Genomic DNA, 21,671 nt, shown 5'->3' on the forward strand with positions numbered 1-21,671 from the left:
TCCTTCAATAGTTGAATAGATAAATAAAGTATAATACATCAAGACAATGGAATATCATGGAGCACCAAACATTGAAGAGACACAGACAAACATTAAATGTGTATTTTTAAGTGAAATAACTCAATATGAAAAAGCTAAATACTGTATGATTTCAGCTATATGCTATGATATTTTGGAAAAGGCAAACCTATGGAGACAATAAAAAGATTAGTAATTTCCTGGAGTTTCAGGCAGAGCACAAAGGACTTTAAGGGCAGTTAAACTACTCTCTGGGCTTCCCTCATGGCTCAGCAGTAAAGAATCTGCCTGCAGTGCAGGAGACACAGGTTTGATCCCTGGGTTGGAAAGATCCCCTGGAGGAGGGCATGGCACCCCACTCAAGCAAGTATTCTTACCTGATGAATTCCACGGACAGAGGAGCCTAACGGGCTACAGTCCATGGGATTGCAAAGAGTCAGACAAGACTGAAGCGACTGAGCACACAAAACTGTTCTATATGATACTGTAGTGATGAGTACATGTCATTATATGTCTGTCCAAGCCCATGGAACATACAACACCAAGAGTGAACTCTAATGTAAACTGAGGACTCTGGTTGCTAGAGATGTGTCATTCTAGGTTCATCACTTTTTACAAATGTGCTGCTCTAGTGGGGATCTTAATAATCAGGGAGGCTGTGCATGGGGGCAGTGGGTTTATGGAAAATATCTATCAGTTCAGTTCAGTTCAGTTGCTCAGTTGTGTCCGACTATTTGCGACCCCATCAACTGCACCATGCCAGGCCTCCCTGTCCATCACCAACTCCCGGAGTCCACCCAAACCCATGTCCATTGTGTCGGTGATGCCATCCAACCATCTCATCCTCTGTCGTCCCCTTCTTCTCCTGCCCTCAACCTTTCCCAGCATCAGGGTCTTTTCAAATGAGTCAGCTCTTCACATCAGGTGGCCAAAGTATTGGAGTTTCAGCTTCAACATCAGTCCCTCCAATGAACACCCAGGACTGATCTCCTTTAGGATGGACTGGTTAGGTCTCCTTGTAGTCCAAGGGACTCTCAAGAGTCTTCTCCAACACCACAGTTCAAAAGCATCAATTCTTCGGCACTCAGCTTTCTTCCCAGTCCAACTCTCACATCCATACATGACTACGGGAAAAACCATAGCCTTGACTAGACGAACCTTTGTTGACAAAGTAATGTCTCTGCCTTTTAATATACTGTCTAGGTTGGTCATAACTTTCCTTCCAAGGAGCAAGCGTCTTTTAATTTCATGGCTGCAATCACCATCTGCAATGATTTTGGAGCCTAGAAAAATAAAGTTCAGCCACTGTTCCCACTGTTTCCCCATCCATTTGCCATGAAGTGATGGGACCGGATGCCATGATCTTCATTTTCTGAATGTTGAGCTTTAAGCCAACTTTTTCACTCTCCTCTTTCACTTTCATCAAGAGGCTCTTTAGTTCTTTTTCACTTTCTGCCATAAGGGTGGTGTCATCTGCATATCTGAGGTTATTGATAATTCTCCCAGCAATCTTGATTCCAGCTGTGCTTCCTCCAGCCCAGCGTTTCTCATGATGTACTCTGCATACAAGTTAAATAAGATAGATATATATAAAAATAAAAGATAAATAATATAGATAGAAAATATCTATAGCTTCCTCTTAATTTTCTGTAAACCTCACTTCACTAAAAAATAAACTGTTAGAGAAAAAAAGATGAAAATAGAGCAAAGCAATGAGCACTTTTCAAAAATTGCAAAAACACATGCTAACATGTCCCAAGAAAAATGTTTTCCAAATGTAAATGACCACCACTACAAAAAAAACAAAATAGTACTACAATAAAATACTCAATTGAACTATTAAAAATTGAAATGTGGTGTCTCTTCAACTACTAAGAATGTACATTTTAGCTGCCTGAAGCATAAGAGAAAAGTAGAGTAACAGTATTGTGTAAACAATGCAAATTTAGAATGGGTTTTCTTTTTCAGGGAGCACCCAAACCAATAGCCATTGAACCCTGTGCTGGGAACAGAGCTGCAGTTCTGACCGTGTTTCTTTGTCTACCGCGAGGGCCATCAGGTGCCCCTCCCCCTGGGCAGTCAGGTAAGATGAATGAGGCACCATCAACAGTTAAGCAAAACATGTAGACGGAACAGAAGAAATAAACAATACTACCAGACAGCATAATAAAGATATTTGCAAGGTTCTAATTCAGAGTATGGTTAAATTTTATTAGAATACAACTTCTATCCAAGTATCTTACTATCTGCCTTGCTATAAATTCAGATTTGCCAATGTTTGTCTTAGAAATGCATATTGAATATATGTGTGTATTTGTATGTAATATACACATGTATGTATGTATATACACACACACTTCAGTTGGTCATTGTAATTACAAGGAGTACTTTCACTAGCGGGGAAAACAAGTTCTTGACCCTTTTGGGCAGCTACTTTTCTCCCAGTATGTGAATCATATAGGTTGCCAAATTATAAATGCGATTAGAAGCTTGCTTCATAAATACGGAATCTAATTAAGGAACTCACTTGCATGTTTGGAATGTTTTGTGGCATCAGAGGATAAGAGCTTGATGCATCCATCCTGGAACATTTAAAATATGTTCTTGCTGTCAGCACCAGCCAGGTGTGGTTCATAGACCTGGGGACCCTCACCTTTAGTTGAGCACAGCCAGCCTTTTCCTCTGATATTTGTTTTCCTGCATAAAAAGCATATTTTAAATTTGAAGTAACTCCATGTATCCTCTTAGAGATCTTCTCATTGTTTTGACCATTGTCTATATTGTAAACATGCCCAATGTTGAGTATAACTTGTTGCTAAATCAGCAAGTGTGTCTATTTCTCTTTGTACATATCCTCTTCTTTCTGATCACAGTTTCTAATTGTTCTTTCTCCCAATTGTTTTATCTAAACAACTCTTAGTGAAATGGATGCTTTTTAAGGGTAAGGGTGATTTCAAATCTATCTTTCTCTTCAATTCCCCTTAAGGGTAAAATAAAGTGCAAGGATGTGGGCAGGTTCTCAGTAATGGAAATTGATGATGAACTCATCTCCCTGCTTATTTTTCTTTCCTTAATTCCCTAGTTAGCTCTGACCTTGCTCCTTACTTTCTCGATTTGTGCCCAACAAGATACAAAAATGGAAGCCACCCTACTTTATAGCTTATAAATTTTAAGATATTCATGTAATATATTTTTTTCCGTATGGCAACAGAAGATCTCCATCACCTCCAAACTTGTCAGTTATGGTGCCTGATGATATCCTGTTGTAGGAATTTCTACCCACAGTTCATTTGTAGTTGTTTTATTCAATGAAATAAACCTTCTCATATGTTGAATTGAGTGCCTCCCCTTTCTCCTTTCAGAACCACCAAGGTAAAGGGGATGCAGTGAACAGAATACCTTGGCACTGGTCAGATAAGATGGATAATTATAGGTAGTGTGCCCAGCTAATGGAAGGATTGTTTCAAGGATGGGATGATGTCCAAAACAAACACTTTGCTAATGAAAACAAGTCTATGCGATATACACCAAGGTTCTTCTAGATCCTTGACAAGATGACGTACTGAAAGGCAGAGTGAAGGCAACTGCCAATACTCTGTCCCTTTAACCTTTGAAATCTATTTGACTGATTTGAAAAAGCCAAACAGCAGTGGGGACCATTACCTCAGCTGTGTTTTATGAAGGTGCATTGCAATTACTAATGATAATGCTATATTAGATGCACACAGATTTTTACTCCTTACCAAGTGTTTTCCTATTTTTCATGGTTGATCCTTATGACAAGCATGAGCTATAGGTATCATAAAACTCACTTTATAAATGAAAGGAATTTATGTATATAAATCTCTGTATTCCTACACTCAAGGAATAATTAGAAAGTATTAGAGTACAGAGCCAAACACCAACAAAAATATTTATTACTAACATTCCAGGTAATTTTCTCCTATGATCTATAGGAGAGAGCTTATTTTTCTGTAATCTACAGCCCATGTCTTCACAAAGTCAAACATTTGGAGGAGTACTGAAAACATCTACAGGGTTAATAAAAGTAGACCAAAACTTGAGCTAATTTGCCACACTGTTTATAGTGGCTATACATTGAACTCTGTTGAGTATCTGTGTGCACCATTCAGGATGAGTTTGTTCTTCCTTGGAAAAAAAAATAATTTTTTTAGCCAATTCTATAGGACTAGGAAAACTCATTGATTCTACTCCTTCAAAATAAAATGTTGTCTTCTGTCTGCAGTCTATTTTGAAATGCATAAAAGACATAATATTACTAATGGGTGGATAGTAGGATGAGCAGATGGAAGATATAAAGCAAGTAAAGAAATGTTAATTGTAGGATCTAGGTGATGTGAATCCTGGAGTCCATTGTAAAATTCTTTCCACTTTTCTGTGTGTTTGAAATTTTTCATGGTAAGATGTGGGAAACAATATGTTTTTTAAGAAAAACTCTTGACTTTCCAGGGGTAAAAAAGACAATGCCAATAGAAATTTTCTAGTGTTCACATATGCGTTTTCTCTAATCAAGGCAAATGTTGACACCAGTATGCAAACTAAATGACTTATTTTTTTCCCTTTTCATCAAGATAATTTGGTGTGTACCTTGTCAATGGAAACTTATCATAGTATCATCAAGTATTTGAGAAGAACTGCATTCCATTGATAGTTTGGGCACCATATTGGCTCTTCAGAGGGAAATGTTGACATTGGTTATCTCATTGCTAATGTTCGGTTCATCTCGTACCTTGACAGGAAGATAAAGATGTGTGTCTCTGCTTATCACAGTGTATAGAAAGCAGTTCATAAATATTTTTGATGATAATGATAGGAGACCTGGGAAACATGACCTTGAGCAACCACTTCTATCTATGAGACTCAGTGAGCAATAATAAAATGAGCAGTTGGACTAGAATCCATTCATTGATTCTCTAATTGTACCACCAGGAGCCTTATGTTCTGAAGAGCCTCCTCCAGCATTGGTGCAGGGTTAGAGGTGAGAGGGAGTTAAGAAGAAAGTGGAGGAGGAGCCTCATGGACAAACGCCATTCTCACTGTGTAAAGGACAGGGTTCCCAGAGTCTTCTCTTGGTTCTTGGGCTGTTTATGTCTCCTAATGTGAATGTATCTATTCAGTGATGAATAAACATTAATTATTAGATTAAAAGTCCTCTTGCAGTACTTTGTACGATTTCTAATTTTTTAATCAGGCCCTTTTCTGAAACATAGCTTCCTAAATGTCAAATGATGCTTTTCATAATGCACTCTTCATTACCATGAATAAAAGCATTTAAGAGAAGGATGAGTTTGAGGATATGGAGAAGGCGGAAGCATCCTGCGAGCATGGTGGCTTTCTCTCAGAGCCTACATGTCAGCACTAACAAATAAGTGATTTGGAAAAAAAGCAAAGGTTAGTTCTGGCCATCTCTTTTAAGTAGCAACTAGTGTGTTTTTTTGTTTTTTTTTTTTAATTCAAAGCATGGCCTTGTCTTTGGACTTTATGCTCTTTCTACCAGCAGATATTCCAGTATTATTTAGCAAGTAATATTAGACATGGCCCTTTTAGTGTCTGTCTAAAATGCATGGAGTCCCTTCTGTGGCTCATCTTAGCAGACGTCAGAAGAGAAACTGCAGATTCATCCTTTAGATTACTCCATTCAGTAGTCTTTTTTTTTTTTTTTTTTTCCATATAATGCATGTAGATGTTTATGAGCAATTCTCCCTCTAGGTAGCTTAGAAGAAGAAAAGCAAAAAATACTAAATAGGCTTTTTGGCACTCCTGGCGCTGGGCTAATTAGGTTCCCTGCTCCCTAGCTCTGTAAACCTGCTGCTTCATCCTTGTATTTCCTATGAACCACCACTGCCAACCACGCCAGACTCTCTGGGCTAAAGCAGGATTTCTGCTGTGGACATATGTACACAGCCACTTTCTCTTGACCTTAGAGTGGTTGAAAGGCTGACGTCCCCATGAAAGCAGGGCAAGCATATCACCCGTCACCTTGCAGAGCAAGGTCCCCACGCATTTTATAGTCATATTAAGATGAAATGTGGACAAAGAGAGCTCTTCAAAAGCATAAATTGAAAATGATCATGATTGCTGTCACTTTGTGATGGAGGATGATTGATTTCATAGTTTATGGATTCTTACTAATATGCAGCAGATTAACTTTTATCACTGGATTAAAAATCTGGTGGCCAAAATGTCCACTGCCCGAAAGGAGTTAGGTGCTTAACTTAAAATGTAGAATTTTGCCCTGATCTGGCTTCATGTTTGGCAAAACAAACAAAATGAAAGCTACTGGAATTTCTAAGGTTTTGAAATTCTTTTCCCTAAGGCTTTGAAGTTTTGGCAGGCTGACCAGGTTATTTTGAAAAATCTAGAAATATTGTACGATTTTTAAAATGACAGTCTACCCACAGTATCATGGATAATAATGACAAGAAGAGAACTTTGATTTGATCAGATGAAAAGAAAGGATAACAAAAAGCAGAACAAGAGGGAAGAGAACTCTGAAGCAGGTTCTTTATATACACTAATTTGTTTAATCCTCTTAATGAACCTGAGAAGTAGCTATTATTATCCCACTTTTACAAATTAAAAAAATATATATCCTTAAACTCAAGACAGATTAAATGACTCATCCAAGGGCCAGTACTGCCAGTGAGTGAGTAAACCCGAAGTCAAATTCAAGGCCACCTAGATCCTCAGCAGCCAAGACTCTGCCTTATCACTGTGCTTCTCTGGATAAAGATACAGTGGGATTCTCAATTGCTCTTCTTCTGGAAAAAGCTTTATATCCAGATGAAGGAGGAAGGACCTGGAGGTTCTGCTAAGCATTGGGTTTAAGGCACAAGAAAGGTAGATTTCTCCTTCCTGGTGACTTAACTATAGGAATTTGATAGAATGCAAATATGTTCATGCTGCAACATATCTGCTAGTGAAAATATGACTCCATTTGGTATTAAGAACATGGGGCCACATGTTATTAGGACCACAACTTTAGCTCATATGTGTGTGAGTCACAAGTCCCACCCAAAGTCCAGATCCAGCTCTGCCACCAGCTAACTGGGTGGCCAAGTCTTTTCATTTCTGGGTCGTATTTTTACGTGTATGAAATGACAGGATTGGGTTTGATTCCTAGGATGGGTTTCACTCCATTCCTGTTGTACAGTTCTACTATCCATTATGCTAAATCATGCCAGTTTGGGGTAAGAAGAGCAATAAATTGTTTCTGAGGTGTAGCTTAACTTGCCTTTCCAGCTGCTCAAGACCAGTTAAGAAACTATATTCCATATATTACATGTTAGGGAATAAAAGTAACTAGCACCAATCGTTGAACTAAAAAAATAACATACACATTGTGAAGTGAAACTGGTGGTCGCTTCAGTCATCTTGGGCTCTTTGCAACCCCATGGACATAGCCCTCCAGGCTCCTCCATCCATGGCGTTCTCCAGGAAAGAATACTAGTGAAGGTCGCTCAGTTCAGTTCAGTTCAGTCTCTCAGTCACGTCCAACTCTTTGCCACCCCATGAATCGCAGCACGCTAGACCTCCCTGTCCATCACCGACTCCCGGAATTTACTCAAACTCATGTCCATCGAGTCGGTGATGCCATCCAGCCATCTCATCCTCTGTCGTCCCCTTCTCCTCCTGCCCCCAATCCCTCCCAGCATCAGGGTCTTTTCCAGTGAGTCAACTCTTCACATCAGGTGGCCAAAGTATTGGAGTTTCAGCTTCAATGTCAGTCCTTCCAATGAATACCCAGGACTGATCTCCTTCAGAATGGACTGGTTGGATCTCCTTGCAGTCCAAGGGACTCTCAAGAGTCTTCTCCAACACCACAGTTCAAAAGCATCAATTCTTCGGCACTCAGCTTTCTTCCCAGTCCAACTCTCACATCCATACATGACCACTGGCCTTCACTAGACGGTCGCTCAGTCGTGTCAAACTCTTTGTGACCCCATGGACTATACAGTCCATGGAGTTCTCCAGGCCAGAGTACTGGTGTGGATAGCCTTTCCTTTCTCCAGGGGATCTTTCCAACCCAGGGATCAAACCCAGGTCTCCCACATTTGCAGGCGGATTCTTTACCAGCTGAGCCACTAGAGAAGTCAGCTAGCCAGTAGGAATTTGCTGTATGATGCATGGAGCTCAAATCTGGTGCTCTGTGACAACCTAGAGGAGTGGGATGAGGTAGGAGGGAGGTTCAAGAGGGAGGAAACATATGTTTACCTATGACTGATCCATGTGGATGTATGGCAGAAACCAACACAATATTGTAAAGTATCCTCCAATTAAAAAGTTTTAAAAGTTCTTAATTTTATTTAAAAAGTCTAGTTCCCAGTCTCTGCAGCATGTTTGGATAAGGCAGATCATTCATGTTGCCCTACTTCAGTGAGTAAAGGAGTCTCATAGCACCAGTCAGAGACTGAGGGTCTCTGAGGTGGACTGGAAACAGACTCCAGGTCTGCTGACTCTCAGTGTAGCACTCAGGCCTCTGAAGCCTTTTTTTTTTTTAACTAATTTACATTTTCCAGAAGCTTCTACAGTTTTCTGTCCCTTAGGACTCTGTTTTCCTTCCATAACTCTGCCACAGTATCTTCAAATTACAGAAACACACCTGTTGATCTGACCTTAGCACTCTTTTTGTTTGAGGTAGCTGGAATAAGAAATAAAACCACTGAATTGTATCACAACTTATTAGAACAATCTGTCACGTAGGTTACCTTTTAACCTCAAGTTCAGACATTGTTTACATCCAGCATATGCAGTGTGCGTGCGTGATCAGTCGTGTCCAACTCTTTGTCACCCCATCAGGCTTGTAGCCCTCCAGGGTCCTCTCTCCATTGAATCTTCCAGGCAAGAATACCAGAGTGAGTTGCCACTTCCTACTCAGGGGATCTTCCTGACCCAGGGATCAAACCCACATCTCTGGCATCTCCTGCACTGGCAGGAGGATTCTTTACCACTAGTGTCTCATCCAGCATATGGGTCTTCATAAAGAAGGAAGAAACAGTGGGCACTCGGGGCAAAATAAACTACAAAATGAGGAAAGAGAGCCCAGGGTGCAACAGAGATAAGAACAAATGTCTGGGACTATTGTGAATAATGTGACTTTGTCTCAAAAAACTCTGATATTCAAAGTAAACAAAATCTACAGAAGCAACTGAATTTATCTTCTTTCCAAAATATAGTTATTATGCATCTTCATTTGTTATATTTATTTATTAAAAATAACATGTAACAATATCTGCTACAGGTCAAGCAGTGTATTATATGGTAGAGAACAAAACAGAGTCCCTGCCCCCACAGATGTTAGTGCCTGTGTGGAGATGCACAGAAACAAATAACCATGCAGATAAACCTGTAATTGTGAAACAGGTTAAGTTTTGTGAATGAAGAATAGACAATGTTATGAGAAAGAGGTGAAATAAAACTTACGTACAATTGATAAGCTTGCACATCTTTCAGCAGTAGTAGCAAAACGGTAAACATAGTCATTAAAATACCCTTTCCTCAGTTCTTATCATTGTGTCTCTGTGGTGTTCGACTGTTGAATATTCCCCATCTTGCCTCTCCACCTTCTGGAAACTCTCTCTGGTGTTCTTCGCCTCGATCTATCACAGGTGCTACTGAGAATTTACTTGAGACAATGGATGTAGGGCACCTCCCATGTTTTCATTGCCTGCTTCGCCAGCACTCCAAGTATAGGTGGGCATTCCCTAAGGATTGGTCCTGAGCCAATTCCTCATCCTTCTCCACCCTCTCCCTTTAGGATGATGCTCTCTTTGCTCATTGCAGGAACTTTTCAGATGCTAACTCCCAACTCCATGGATCTTCAGCCATCACTGGATTTTCTCCAGTTTTAATGTAAAGTCACTCTTCCTTCCCTCTCTCCCATTATTGCCCCCTACTCCCCTCCTCTGAATTTACTGTTTTGTTTTGTTTTAATTAAATTTATTTATTTGGTTGTGCTAAGGATATGCAGAATCTTTTGTTGTGCTGTGTGAAATCTAGTTCCCTGACTTAGGATCGAACCTGGGTCCCCTGCACTGGGAGCATGGTGTCTTAGCCAACAGACCAGCAGGGGAGTCCCCTGAATTTACTGTTCTTGTAAAGTCCATTTCTCAGTGGCTCAAGTTTGAAACTTTGGAGTTAGCTTTCTTCCTTCTCTTCTCCCCTTCAACATCCCTGTAGCCACGAAGTTCTTTAGGTTTTACCCCTGAGGCAGATAGAGCAGACTTCCTTCTGCCGTTTTCACTCCCTCCATGTTTTGCTCGGGCCCTGTTTGCCTCCCATCTGGACTTCTGCCAAAGGAAGGCACAATTCTCTCACTCCCTTTCTCATCAGATCAGATCAGATCTGTCACTCAGTCGTGTCCGACTCTTTGCGACCCCATGAATCACAGCACGCCAGGCCTCCCTGTCCATCACCAACTCCCGGAGTTCACTAAGACTCATGTCCATCAAGTCAGTGATGCCATCCAGCCATCTTATCCTGTGTCGTCCCCTTCTCCTCTTGCCCCGAATTCCTCCCAGCATCAGAGTCTTTTCCAGTGAGTCAACTCTTCGCATCAGGTGGCCAAAGTACTGGAGTTTCAGCTTTAGTATCATTCCTTCCAAAGAAATCCCAGGGCTGATCTCCTTTAGAATGGACTGGTTGGATCTTAAAGTCTTCTCCAACTCCACAGTTCAAAAGCACCAATTCTTCAGCACTCAGCCTTCTTCACAGTCCAACTCTCACATCCATACATGACCACAGGAAAAAACCATAGCCTTGACTAGACGAAGCTTTGTTGGCAAAGTAATATCTCTGCTTTTGAATATGCTATCTAGGTTGGTCATAACTTTCCTTCCAAGGAGTAAGCGTCTTTTAAATTTATGGCTGCAGTCACCATCTGCAGTGATTTTGGAGCCCAGAAAAATAAAGTCTCACACTGTTTCCTCATCTATTTCCCATGAAGTGATGGGACCGGATGCCATGATCTTCGTTTTCTGAATGTTGAGCTTTAAGCCAACTTCTTCACTCTCCACTTTTACCTTCATCAAGAGGCTTTTTAGTTCCTCTTCACTTTCTGCCATAAGGGTGGTGTCATCTGCATATCTGAGGTTATTGATATTTCTCCCGGCAATCTTGATTCCAGCTTGTGCTTCTTCCAGTCCTTTGCTAACTTTTCATTGCCTGTTGAAGTGAGTCCAGACATTCACTCTGGGATGTAAGGCCCTCCTTGACCTCTGCCCAGCCTTCTTTCAGGGTTAGCAGGCATGGCGTCCTTGCCAGTGCCCACGAGCACGGCACCTCTGGCTAGTTTGGGGCCCATGTGCAATGATTTTAACCTCCTGAGCCCTGTTTCCTCATCTAGGAGATAAGAACGATGACTGGGTAGAAGGTCTTTATGACTGGGATTCCACCTGTGTATTTCTTCCTGTGACTTCATGAGTGTGTGTATGTCATCTGTCATGCTCACTGTTGTCCCTTGTTCTGAAATGCCCTCTCCCTCTCAGCTGCCTGTGTTCAAAGCCCAGTTCAAATGCCACTTCTTCCATGGAACCTCTTCAGTTTCCTCCATATAAATGTGACCTGTGCTCATGAAATCCTACACAATTTGCTGGGTCATTTCTTTACTGCTTTGTGATATGTATCAAAGTCACTGTGTACTTTTGTTTAAACTTTCCTCCCAGGTATTAAGCTCTCTGAGGGCAGTGGTTATATCTCAGTTTATCTTTGGATCCCTTGTAGCTAACAAATTCTTTGTACTTAGGAGTTGCTTGATAAGTGTTCAATTAGTGAGTAAAATTAATCATCCTTAAGTGATAGAACTTCTTTACCAAAACATATGTAGAAAATATGTAGATATATACTACAAAACTGTAAACTTTACTAGGTAAAATTTCACTTCAGACCCATAATCATTTTTTAATTATTTTTGTTTATTTTTAATGAGTATAATTACAGGCCCATAATCTTTGATAGAATGGACCTTATGCTTTTATGATTCATGTAGGAGTCAAGCTACATTCTTAGGGACTAAAATCAAGCCAAACACTGTACCTTTGATTAAAAAATATCTATAAAACTTACTTGCTCAGATTTAAGGTTCAAGAAAAATCAGAATAGAAAAGATGACACAAAATAATAAAACATTATATTTTCAATGTAACATGTACTAAACGTATCATAAAGTTGTTTTATTTTTGTAATTTGGACTTTGATTTCTGTCTTCCATAATAATTTTTTGCAAAACCATTTTATTTAAGTTTGAAAGAGCACAACTCAGGTCCACACTTTATGACCAAAAAATATATACTGAACCTTGTGAAATAAATGTCCACATATTACTTATACACAGGACAAATAACCTCACAAAATATATCTGGCAAATAAAAAGTATCAGTGTCTGGTGTAGCTGTTACCATTAACCCACACCATTAGCCCAGTCTACTCTGTGTTCTTTATGTTTGTTGAATATATATATTATCACTTTAATTTCACAGATGAGGGAAATTAATTCACGGGGCTTCTTTGCCTGTGCACATGTACTCGTGCTTAGTCGCTCAGCTGTGTCTGACTCTTTGAGACCCTTTGGACTGTGTTCTGCCAGGTTCCTCCGTCCATGGGATTCTCCAGGCAAGAACACTGGAATGGGTTGCCATGCCCTCCTCCAGGGGATCTTCCTGACCCAGGAACGGAATCTGTGTCTCCTGTGCCTCCTGCATTGCAGGAGAATTCTTTACCTGCTGAGCCATCAGGAAAACCATGTTACTTACCCACATAGTAATTAAGTGATGGAGCCAGAATTTAAAACCAGAAAATTTCACACCATTGTGCTCTTTCCAAATCCTTTTTTTTTTTTTTTTTTGCAGGATTGGTGCGGCGGGGTAGGGGGGATTTGGGGGTTAGCCATGTGCCTTTTTAGGATAGTACAAGCTGGCAAGCTTTTCCTTTTACTGACCGGGGTCACTGTGAAGTGACATCGCCTTCGTTCTCCTATTTGGATATTAGTTTCTTTTGTATTATTGTCAGTTGAGAGAAATTGATAATGTATAAATGAACCAAAGAAGAAAATAAAGACAACAAACTTGAAGCATAGTGAACATGGCTAATTAAACATACTGCAGAAGTGAGTGAAACACCCTAAACATTAACTGATTCGAATACTTTCAAGATAGAGTAATTAGAAACAAACTCACATAAATGGTCAGAATTTATGGATGTGAAAAATGAGACCATCAGCACTGAAAGCCTGGTCAACACATTTCTCTCTTTTTTTTTTCTTCCCACATGCCACCCCTTTCAGGTATTTCTAGAAATGACTGGTAATTACTGTGGTCAAAGAGAAAAATAGGAAAAAATATCAACTCAGCAAATCAACTTACAAAGTCAAAGGGGAAAATCAAGATTTGTTTGGAATAGGCAAGCTGCCTTTGAAGCAAAAAAACAACAAAATAAGAATGTTGCGGGCATGAATAAACTGCAAAAGCTTAATCAGTACCCCTGACCCCATAGGTATTTCTTTTGATAGCTAACACCATGGTGTATATTAAAACTGCCAATAATAAGACATTTTACTTTTAGCTGATTATGAATTAAATAGTCCTGCATTACATAGGTTTAGGGGAATTTAGCAGAAGGCTTGGAGAAGGCAATGGCACCCCACTCCAGTACTCTTGCCTGGAAAATCCCATGGACGGAGGAGCCTGGAAGGCTTCAGTCCATGGGGTCGCTGAGGGTCGGAAACGACTGAGCGGCTTCACTTTCACTTTTCACTTTCATGCATTGGAGAAGGAAATGGCAACCCACTCCAGTGTTCTTGCCTGGAGAATTCCAGGGACAAGGGGGCCTGGTAGGTTGCCGTCTATGGGGTCACACAGAGTCGGACACTACTGAATCGACTCAGCAGCAGCAGAAGCAGCAGAAGGCTACTTCCTGCATTCAACAAGGACAGTTGGGTGGCCTGAGTATCAGAGAATTTTAGAATTTTTGGAACTTTGGAAATGGCCTTAGAAATCACTTAGTTCTGTCCCACATTTTGCAGAAGAAACTTGGAGAGCCAGATTTGGGGTGAGAATTGTCTCTGGTTAACACTGGACAGGAACTACAACCAAACTCTCTGCATCCCTCATGCAGGAAGGGACTTTGCCTCTTCCTCCTGTTCGTTAAGCCAGGTTGAAAAATATAACCTGAAAAAAAAAATAATAACAATCCACTTCTTACCAGAAGGCATACAGAAAGGAACTCCCTAGATCCAAAAAGGAGAATTAAGTAACTTGAGGAAATATGTCTCCTTACCAGCAAACTGACACCATGCTAAGAAAACGTGGCTCAAGGGTCCTGGGAATTCTGTCTTCTCATCTAAATGTTTTTCTTAGGACCACTTCAGAGGACCAATGGTTCCTTAATAAATCCAGTAGGAGTACACTCACGTTTTCATCAAAATTCTGTTACATTGTTAGCTGATTTAGTCCCGGATCCTACCTTTTACTGTCGACCAAAGGTATTTGTGAGTTTGCTATGCCTTAGTTTTTAATGAACAGTGGAGGAACAGGCAGCAGTAGTAGTAATGTGATTCTAAAAAAGGTAAATGTTGATTATAATTAATTAATGCCTTAAAACACCAGAGCATCTTTCTCTAAGGGCTCTCGGGGAAAGAGTTAATAGCCTTCTGAAAAGTGAATGATTTACCTCCTTTCATTCACTTTCAGTTCAGTTCAGTTCAGTTCAGTCACTCAGTTGTGTCTGACTCTTTGGGACCCCATGAATCGCAACACACCAGGCCTCCCTGTCCATCACCAATTCCCAGAGTTTACTCAAACTCATGTCCATCAAGTCAGTAGCCATCTCATCCTCCATCGTCCCCTTCTCCTCCTGCCCACAATCCCTCCCAGCATCAGAGTCTTTTCCAATGAGTCAACTCTTCGCATGAGGTGGCCAAAGTATTGGAGTTTCAGCTTTAGCATCAGTCCTTCCAATGAACACCCAGGACTAATTTCCTTTAGAATGGACTGGTTGGATCTCCTTGCAGTCCAAGGGACTCTCAAGAGTCTTCTCCAACACCACAGTTCAAAAGCATCAATTCTTTGGCGCTCAGCTTTCCTCACAGTCCAACTCTCACATCCATACCTGACCACAGGAAAAACCATAGCCTTGACTAGATGGACCTTTGTTGGCAAAGTAATGTCTCTGCTTTTGAATATGCTGTCTAGGTTGGTCATAACTTTCCTTCCAAGGAGTAAGCGTCTTTTAATTTCATGACTGCAATCACCATCTGCAGTGATTTTGGAGCCCCCCAAAATAGTCAGCCACTGTTCCCACTGTTTCCCCATCAAATTCCCATGAAGTGATGGGACCAGATGCCATGATCTTAGTTTTCTGAATGTTGAGTGTTAAGCCAACTTTTTCACTCTCCTCTTTCACTTTCATCAAGAGGCTTTTTAGTTCCTCTTCACTTTCTTCCATAAGGGTAATTTTTTAAATTATTTTTTATTGGAATAGAGTAACTTTATCAAGATCATGTTAGTTTCTGCTGTACATCAGAAGGAGTATCCCCTCTATTTTGGATTTCCTTCCCATTTAGGTCACCACAAAACACTGAGTTCCTTGAACTATAAAGTAGGTTCTCATTAGTGTTATCTGTTTTGTATGTAGCAGTGTGTATATCCCAGTCTCCCAGTTTATCCTACCCCCACCTTATTTGCAAATTAGCAGAGTCCATCTGAATTGGGCCAACATCCCTAACTGATGGGCAGCAAGTTCAGCTAAAGCACCAACAAAACTTAAGAGAGAGCTCATCCTTTTCCTTAAGACCTGGGAGTCTAAATTAGTCCACCAGGCTCCCAGGAGGTGGTTTGAGTTCTACATGGTCCCTGGGATTATCGTGTAGAAGCCTTGGAGGAATAAATGGATTTTTGCCCCATGATCCTTCTGTCTGACATAATTTGAACTGAACCTTGAAGGCTCTAAAAGTATGGATACAATGACCAAACATTCAGTTCCATTTATTCAAGGAGCCAGGGAAGGATCATCAAATCAATAACATGACTCTGCCATCTGCCTTCCCTTTGCTCACCATCATAATGAAAAATGACTCCTTAAGTGTTCTGTGAGGCAATTAGCTCTGAATGCAGAGCTGTAATGGGGAGAGGCCGAGTCACATTTGTATTCAAAACTTTACTAGTAAAATAGAAAGGAAACTGTTGTCCATATTAATAGACACATAAAGTATATAAATGGGGTAATTAGGTATTACTCCATTGATGCACATGATTATACAACTGCAGAAACCAGAGATAGGAAGGGCACTGGAATGACATCTGGCTCATCCAACCGCTTGCAGCCACAGCTGGTGACCCTGCCCAGAACCATCTTGGAGAGACAGATTTTTTCTAAAGACTTTCCCAAAAGGCATACCCATAACTTCCGGGACAAATTCATTCTATTATTTAACAGTCTTCACACTGCAATTTGATCCCATTTTCTTTTGTTCTTTTTCTTCTTGTTCTCATTTTCCCAGAAATAGAGAGCAGCTGATTGTTTTCCTTATAATCATCTATCACGTGGGTGGTAGAAAGCAGTTTGGAGATCACCTCCCAGCCTTCAGTTCAGGTTCAATATAGGACACCCTGCCTTAGGACTTCCAGCTTAGGTCACCTTATAACTGTTAGAATGCTCTTCAGCCTTCCCAGATATCACTGGCTTAAGAACCACCCCAATGGCTCAGCAGGTACAGAATCCACCTGCAATGCAGGAGACACAGAAGACATGGGTTTGGTGACTGGATCAGGAAGATCCCCTGGAGGAGGAAATGGCAACCCACTCTAGTATTCTTGCCTGAAAAATCTTAATGGTTAGAGGGGCCTGGTGGGCTGCAGTCCATGGGATCACAAAGAGCCAGACATGACAGCACATACACAGAGATAATTCTTTCCCTTTGACAGATGAGGATACCTAGGTTTACCTGATCAGTCTTCCTTGGAATCCAATGTTTATTACACAGCAGAACCAGTGCTAGAATCCAAAAAGCTTCTTTGGCTTGACTCTTGTTTGTTTTTCGGTGCCTGACCTCTCTTGTGAAATGAACTGCCCTGTTCACTGGTTACTTCCCCACTTTATAGTTCAGTGGAACTTCTCTGCCGCACCTAACCTTTTCTGCCATTCTGCATTTTGTGTTTATGCCTGCTACTCTTCTTGCACAAGAAAAGGGAGCAATGAGATTCAGTTCACTTCTCTGAGATTTCAGGGTTATTTTGGAAGCTTCATCATGTCATTCCAAACACCATTCTCATACCCTGTCCCCGTTTGTGTTATTTGCAAATATGATGATTTTAGGGAGATGTTAAGTGCCTCACTGGAATCCAACATGGCTTTTAAAATACCACTTGTTATGGGTCCACCATACCTCTGTCCCTTTGCAAGTACTGGTCCTTCTGCCTGAACTGTCCTCTAATACACACGCCTACCCTTTCCACCAACAGACTTTCTTATTCAGTGATCACCTCTTCTGTGAGACTTGTCCCCATCTCTGCCCATTTTCAGTCCACTACTTTGTTTTTTTTTTATGTACTACTATAAAAATTTTTTTATGTACTACTATAAAAAAGATCAGCCCTGGGATTTCTTTGGAAGGACTGATGCTAAAGCTGAAACTCCAATACTTTGGCCACCTCATGAGAAGAGTTGACTCATTGGAAAAGACTCTGATGCTGGGAGGGATTGTGGGCAGGAGGAGAAGGGGATGACAGAGGATGAGATGGCTGGATGGCATCACCGACTCGATGGACGTGAGTCTGAGTGAACTCCGGGAGTTGGTGATGGACAGGGAGGCCTGGCATGCTGCGATTCATGGGGTGGCAGAGAGTCGGACACTGAGCGACTGAAATGAACTGAACTGATAAAAATTTCATTACGTTGTCACTGTTCTTCCCAGACAAGCTAAAGGCAGGGATTTCCCCTCTATTTATCATTATATCTCCAGGGTCTAAGTGATACTTAGAGCACAAAAGAAACACAATATATTAATATTTGCCCGATTATTTTCCTTCTTTCTCCTACTTACTCGTCCTTATCGGTGCTAACTTCCCAGAGTCCAGCTCTTAAGCTACCTGTGAATTAATACTTCCTGATTGCATTTTATCCATGTACTTGTTATTTATACCTTAATATAAATTAATTCTAAAGACTTCTTAGGTTTAAAAAAAAAAAGCCTCCTTAATCTCTGGTCTAAATTTTGGCTTGTGAAATAGAATTGAAAACTTTACTGAAATTAGAATGACTGCTTCGTCACTGCTGACCAGGACTATCATTTCAGCCTCATTCTGGAGGCCTGTTTGTCACAGGTCAGTTATTCATTTTGCAATATGATTTTTTCTACATTTGACAGATTTCTTTGGGTGTTTTATTTTTTCCCCACATATAAAAATCTCACTTGGATGGTTTGATCATTCATATAATCATTGTTTGATCATTTCTAAAGCCATCCTTTTTGCCTATTCTTAAAACTGAATGTTTCATAAGCTCTTCTTCATTCTTGGTGTTTTAAGTAGATCAGAGTCCCTACCAGGAACTTCGTGGCCTAGGTGGGTCACCATACTCTGCTTTTGCTGTCCCAACCATCCATATTCAGTCTTTCCTAATCTTGCTGAGCTACATGGCTTTAACATCCCTTGTTGCTGGTTTTTAGATCACAGTTATTGTTAAGACAGATTTTTCTAAGACATCAAGTCTGCTTTAAGCATATTTAAAAAAAATTTTAATGTGTATTACATTTTTTTTTTAATTTTTGGCTGTACCCCACAGCCTATGGGATGTTGTTTCCCTGACCAAGGATTGAACCCACACCCCCTGCATTGGAAAGCAGTCTTAACCACTGGACACCAAGGAAGTCTCAGAGCATAATTTTTTAGCCTTTTATCTTTCATGTAGAAATAAGTCAGTCTTTTTAAGCCTATCTTATGCACTACAGATAGTGTTCTGTTTCCCTTTATATCTCCATTGGGCCACGTCAATCTTTGCATTAGTGTTTTTCACTTTCTTTAACACTTCAGAAACAGCTTTTCTTAACTTTCTCCAGTGCTTCAGAAGCATCATCTTTTCCTAAGCTCCATAAGTGACTTTTAGTCTTTTGTTTATTTAATTTTTTATTTATTTATTTTTTATTGAAGGATAATTGGTTTACAGAGTTTTGCTGTTTTCTGTCAAACCTCAACATGAATCAGCCATAGGTATACATATATCCCTTGTTAGGACATTCCTAAGTTCGATTTTATCTCTTTGTGAAGGTTTTGTCTGTCCATCTGAGCTTTCCCTCAACGCCCTTTGTCTATCTGCATTAAAAATATTTCTAAGGAATTCAAATTAAAACAATCCTGAGATATCATTTTTCACCTATCATGCTGGGGAAAATTTATAAGTATGACAATACATTGCTGATGAGAATGCAAACTGGTACAGCCCTCCTGGGGGAGAATTTGACAATACCTAAGAAAGCTACCCTTGTACTCTTTTGATCCAGCAGTCCCATGTCTAAGAATGTACCCTAAAATAAACCTCCAGCAACATGAAAATACACAGCCATTGATTATTTCAGCGTTGTTTGCTACTGCTAAGTCGCTTCAGTCGTGTCCGACTCTGTGCGACCCCATAGACGGCAGCCCACCAGTCTCCGTCGTCCCTAGGATTCTCCAGGCAAGAACACTGGAGTGGGTTGCCGTTTCCTTCTCCAATAGTGTTGTTTGCAGCCACATAATATTAAGAACAGCCTAAATGACCATATGTAGGGAAGTAGTAAAATAAATTATGATACATCTGCAAATGGAGTATAATGCATCAATAAAGAAGAATGAGGAAGTTTTCAATGAACTAATGTGAGATTATTTCCAGGGTATATTATTAAGTGGAAAATGTAAACTGCAAAAGATTACCTAGAGTATGCTATCCTTTATAGAAATAAAGAAATTTGATCACATATATAAAAATCTGCTAAATTTTGCAGAAGATTACAAGAAGGCTACTAATGAGATTGGTTACCTACAGAAAGTAAAGTGAGAATGGAGTATAAAATGGGGGAGTGAGAGAGAGAGGAACAGGGATGAGGACGAAGAGACATTTCTTTGAGTGGACCTTTTTACAAACCTCTGACTCTTGGAAACACTCTAATGTTTCACATACCTAATAAATAAATCAAACTGGGAGGTGGAGAACCCAAAATGGAATACAAACAGTGGAAAATGAACTTAAATGCTTTACAAATGAATAGCATAAATACACTGAGGGGATAGGGAAGAAAAGAAAAACCTATGTAATTTTGGAAAATACTATTTTGACTGTATAGAGTAAGGCTAAATGCAAAGAGAAAAATACACATTGTACTATGATTAGCACATTGTTTCTTCTGGAAACAGGGGTCTGAGTTAGCAATTCTGACAAGACATTATGTCTGTGCAAGGATTGAACAAAGAAGAAAATATGGTGCGGATAATGAGAGCTAATTCTCTCGGTTTCAGAGAAAAACAGATACTTATGAGGAAAGTAAGAAGGGTAGAATGAATCCTGTGGAATTGGTATTTGAGGGATCTGCATAGACTCATTCACATACAGGTAGATTAAAATAGAAATAGAGATGTGTGTAAGTGGGTTGGTATATATATATGTATGTTTCCCAGCTGTGTCTGCTGAGAGGGCCTGGAAGCAGTGATATTTCAGTAGCAGCGAACACTCCTAGCACCCATATCTTGGTTTCTTAACACCGTTTTTCAATAAAGGGAACCGAGGCTTTTTGAAGAAATGATTGACTCCAAGGCTAGGAAGGGAAAATGCAAGTTGAAATAGAACATCTGATCCCAGAAAGTAAGTGTTCAAAAAATTATAATGACATGTTGAAAAGATACAGAAGCCCACATGCAGAGGCACCCAATTGCCAAAGCTAGAACAACTTGAACAAAAAAATAAATAAGTATACTATTGGATTATAACTCAAAAAATAAATTAAATATTTGTAAGTCTACATTAACATAATTGTGTAGACTATTGAATAAATAATAAAATTTATATAATTTTAAATTAAAATTGAATAAAATTTGTTCATTTATGAATAAATAAGTAAGAGAGAAGGGGAGCTCTTCCTTACAGTGGAATTTCAGTTAATGAGTATATAGAAAATAAGGAAAATATGAAAATGATCATTAGATAAATACTAGAGTAGTAATTATTGCAGGCAAGAACCACTGATGGAATTAAAATTAATGGGAGAATATATAATATAAACTGTACACTTGCATAGCCTCAAAGTATTGATATTACATACTCCCACAAGGCATTTATTAATTACAAATGGGAAAATAATACATTTATCGTAGAAAACTGTAGAAGACATGACCTTATCCAAATGATCAGGGTTAATATCACTGGTAATAAAGCATAGAAATTGTATATCTCCTGATATGTTGCACTGAAAAGAGCAAAACATCACTTCCAAAGTGTTCTTGTTAAATGTGTAACACCAGTGTAATCATGAGAAAAGATCAGACAGATTCAAATTGAGGAACAGCCTATAAAACAAACTGACCAGAACTCTTCAAAAGTGTCAGGATCATGAAAGACAAAGACTGAGGAATTAACACCGATTAGAGACTAATGACATTACACACAGTGAGATC

General features: G+C 39.8%; 1 protein-coding gene across 2 annotated transcripts in view; it reads left to right on the forward strand.

The window, feature by feature from the left end:
- ATRNL1 (attractin like 1) overlaps window positions 1-21,671 on the forward strand; it is an 808,308-nt gene that overhangs the window by 674,707 nt on the left and 111,930 nt on the right. For both annotated transcript variants that reach the window (XM_070780901.1, XM_070780902.1), the window contains one exon: window positions 1,987-2,101. In XM_070780901.1, the coding sequence (XP_070637002.1) occupies window positions 1,987-2,101 (115 nt within the window). The remainder of the gene's footprint in view (window positions 1-1,986; window positions 2,102-21,671) is intronic.

Source organism: Bos indicus, chromosome 26 (genome assembly GCF_029378745.1).
Source record: "Bos indicus isolate NIAB-ARS_2022 breed Sahiwal x Tharparkar chromosome 26, NIAB-ARS_B.indTharparkar_mat_pri_1.0, whole genome shotgun sequence".
NCBI classification, from domain to species: domain Eukaryota; kingdom Metazoa; phylum Chordata; class Mammalia; order Artiodactyla; family Bovidae; genus Bos; species Bos indicus.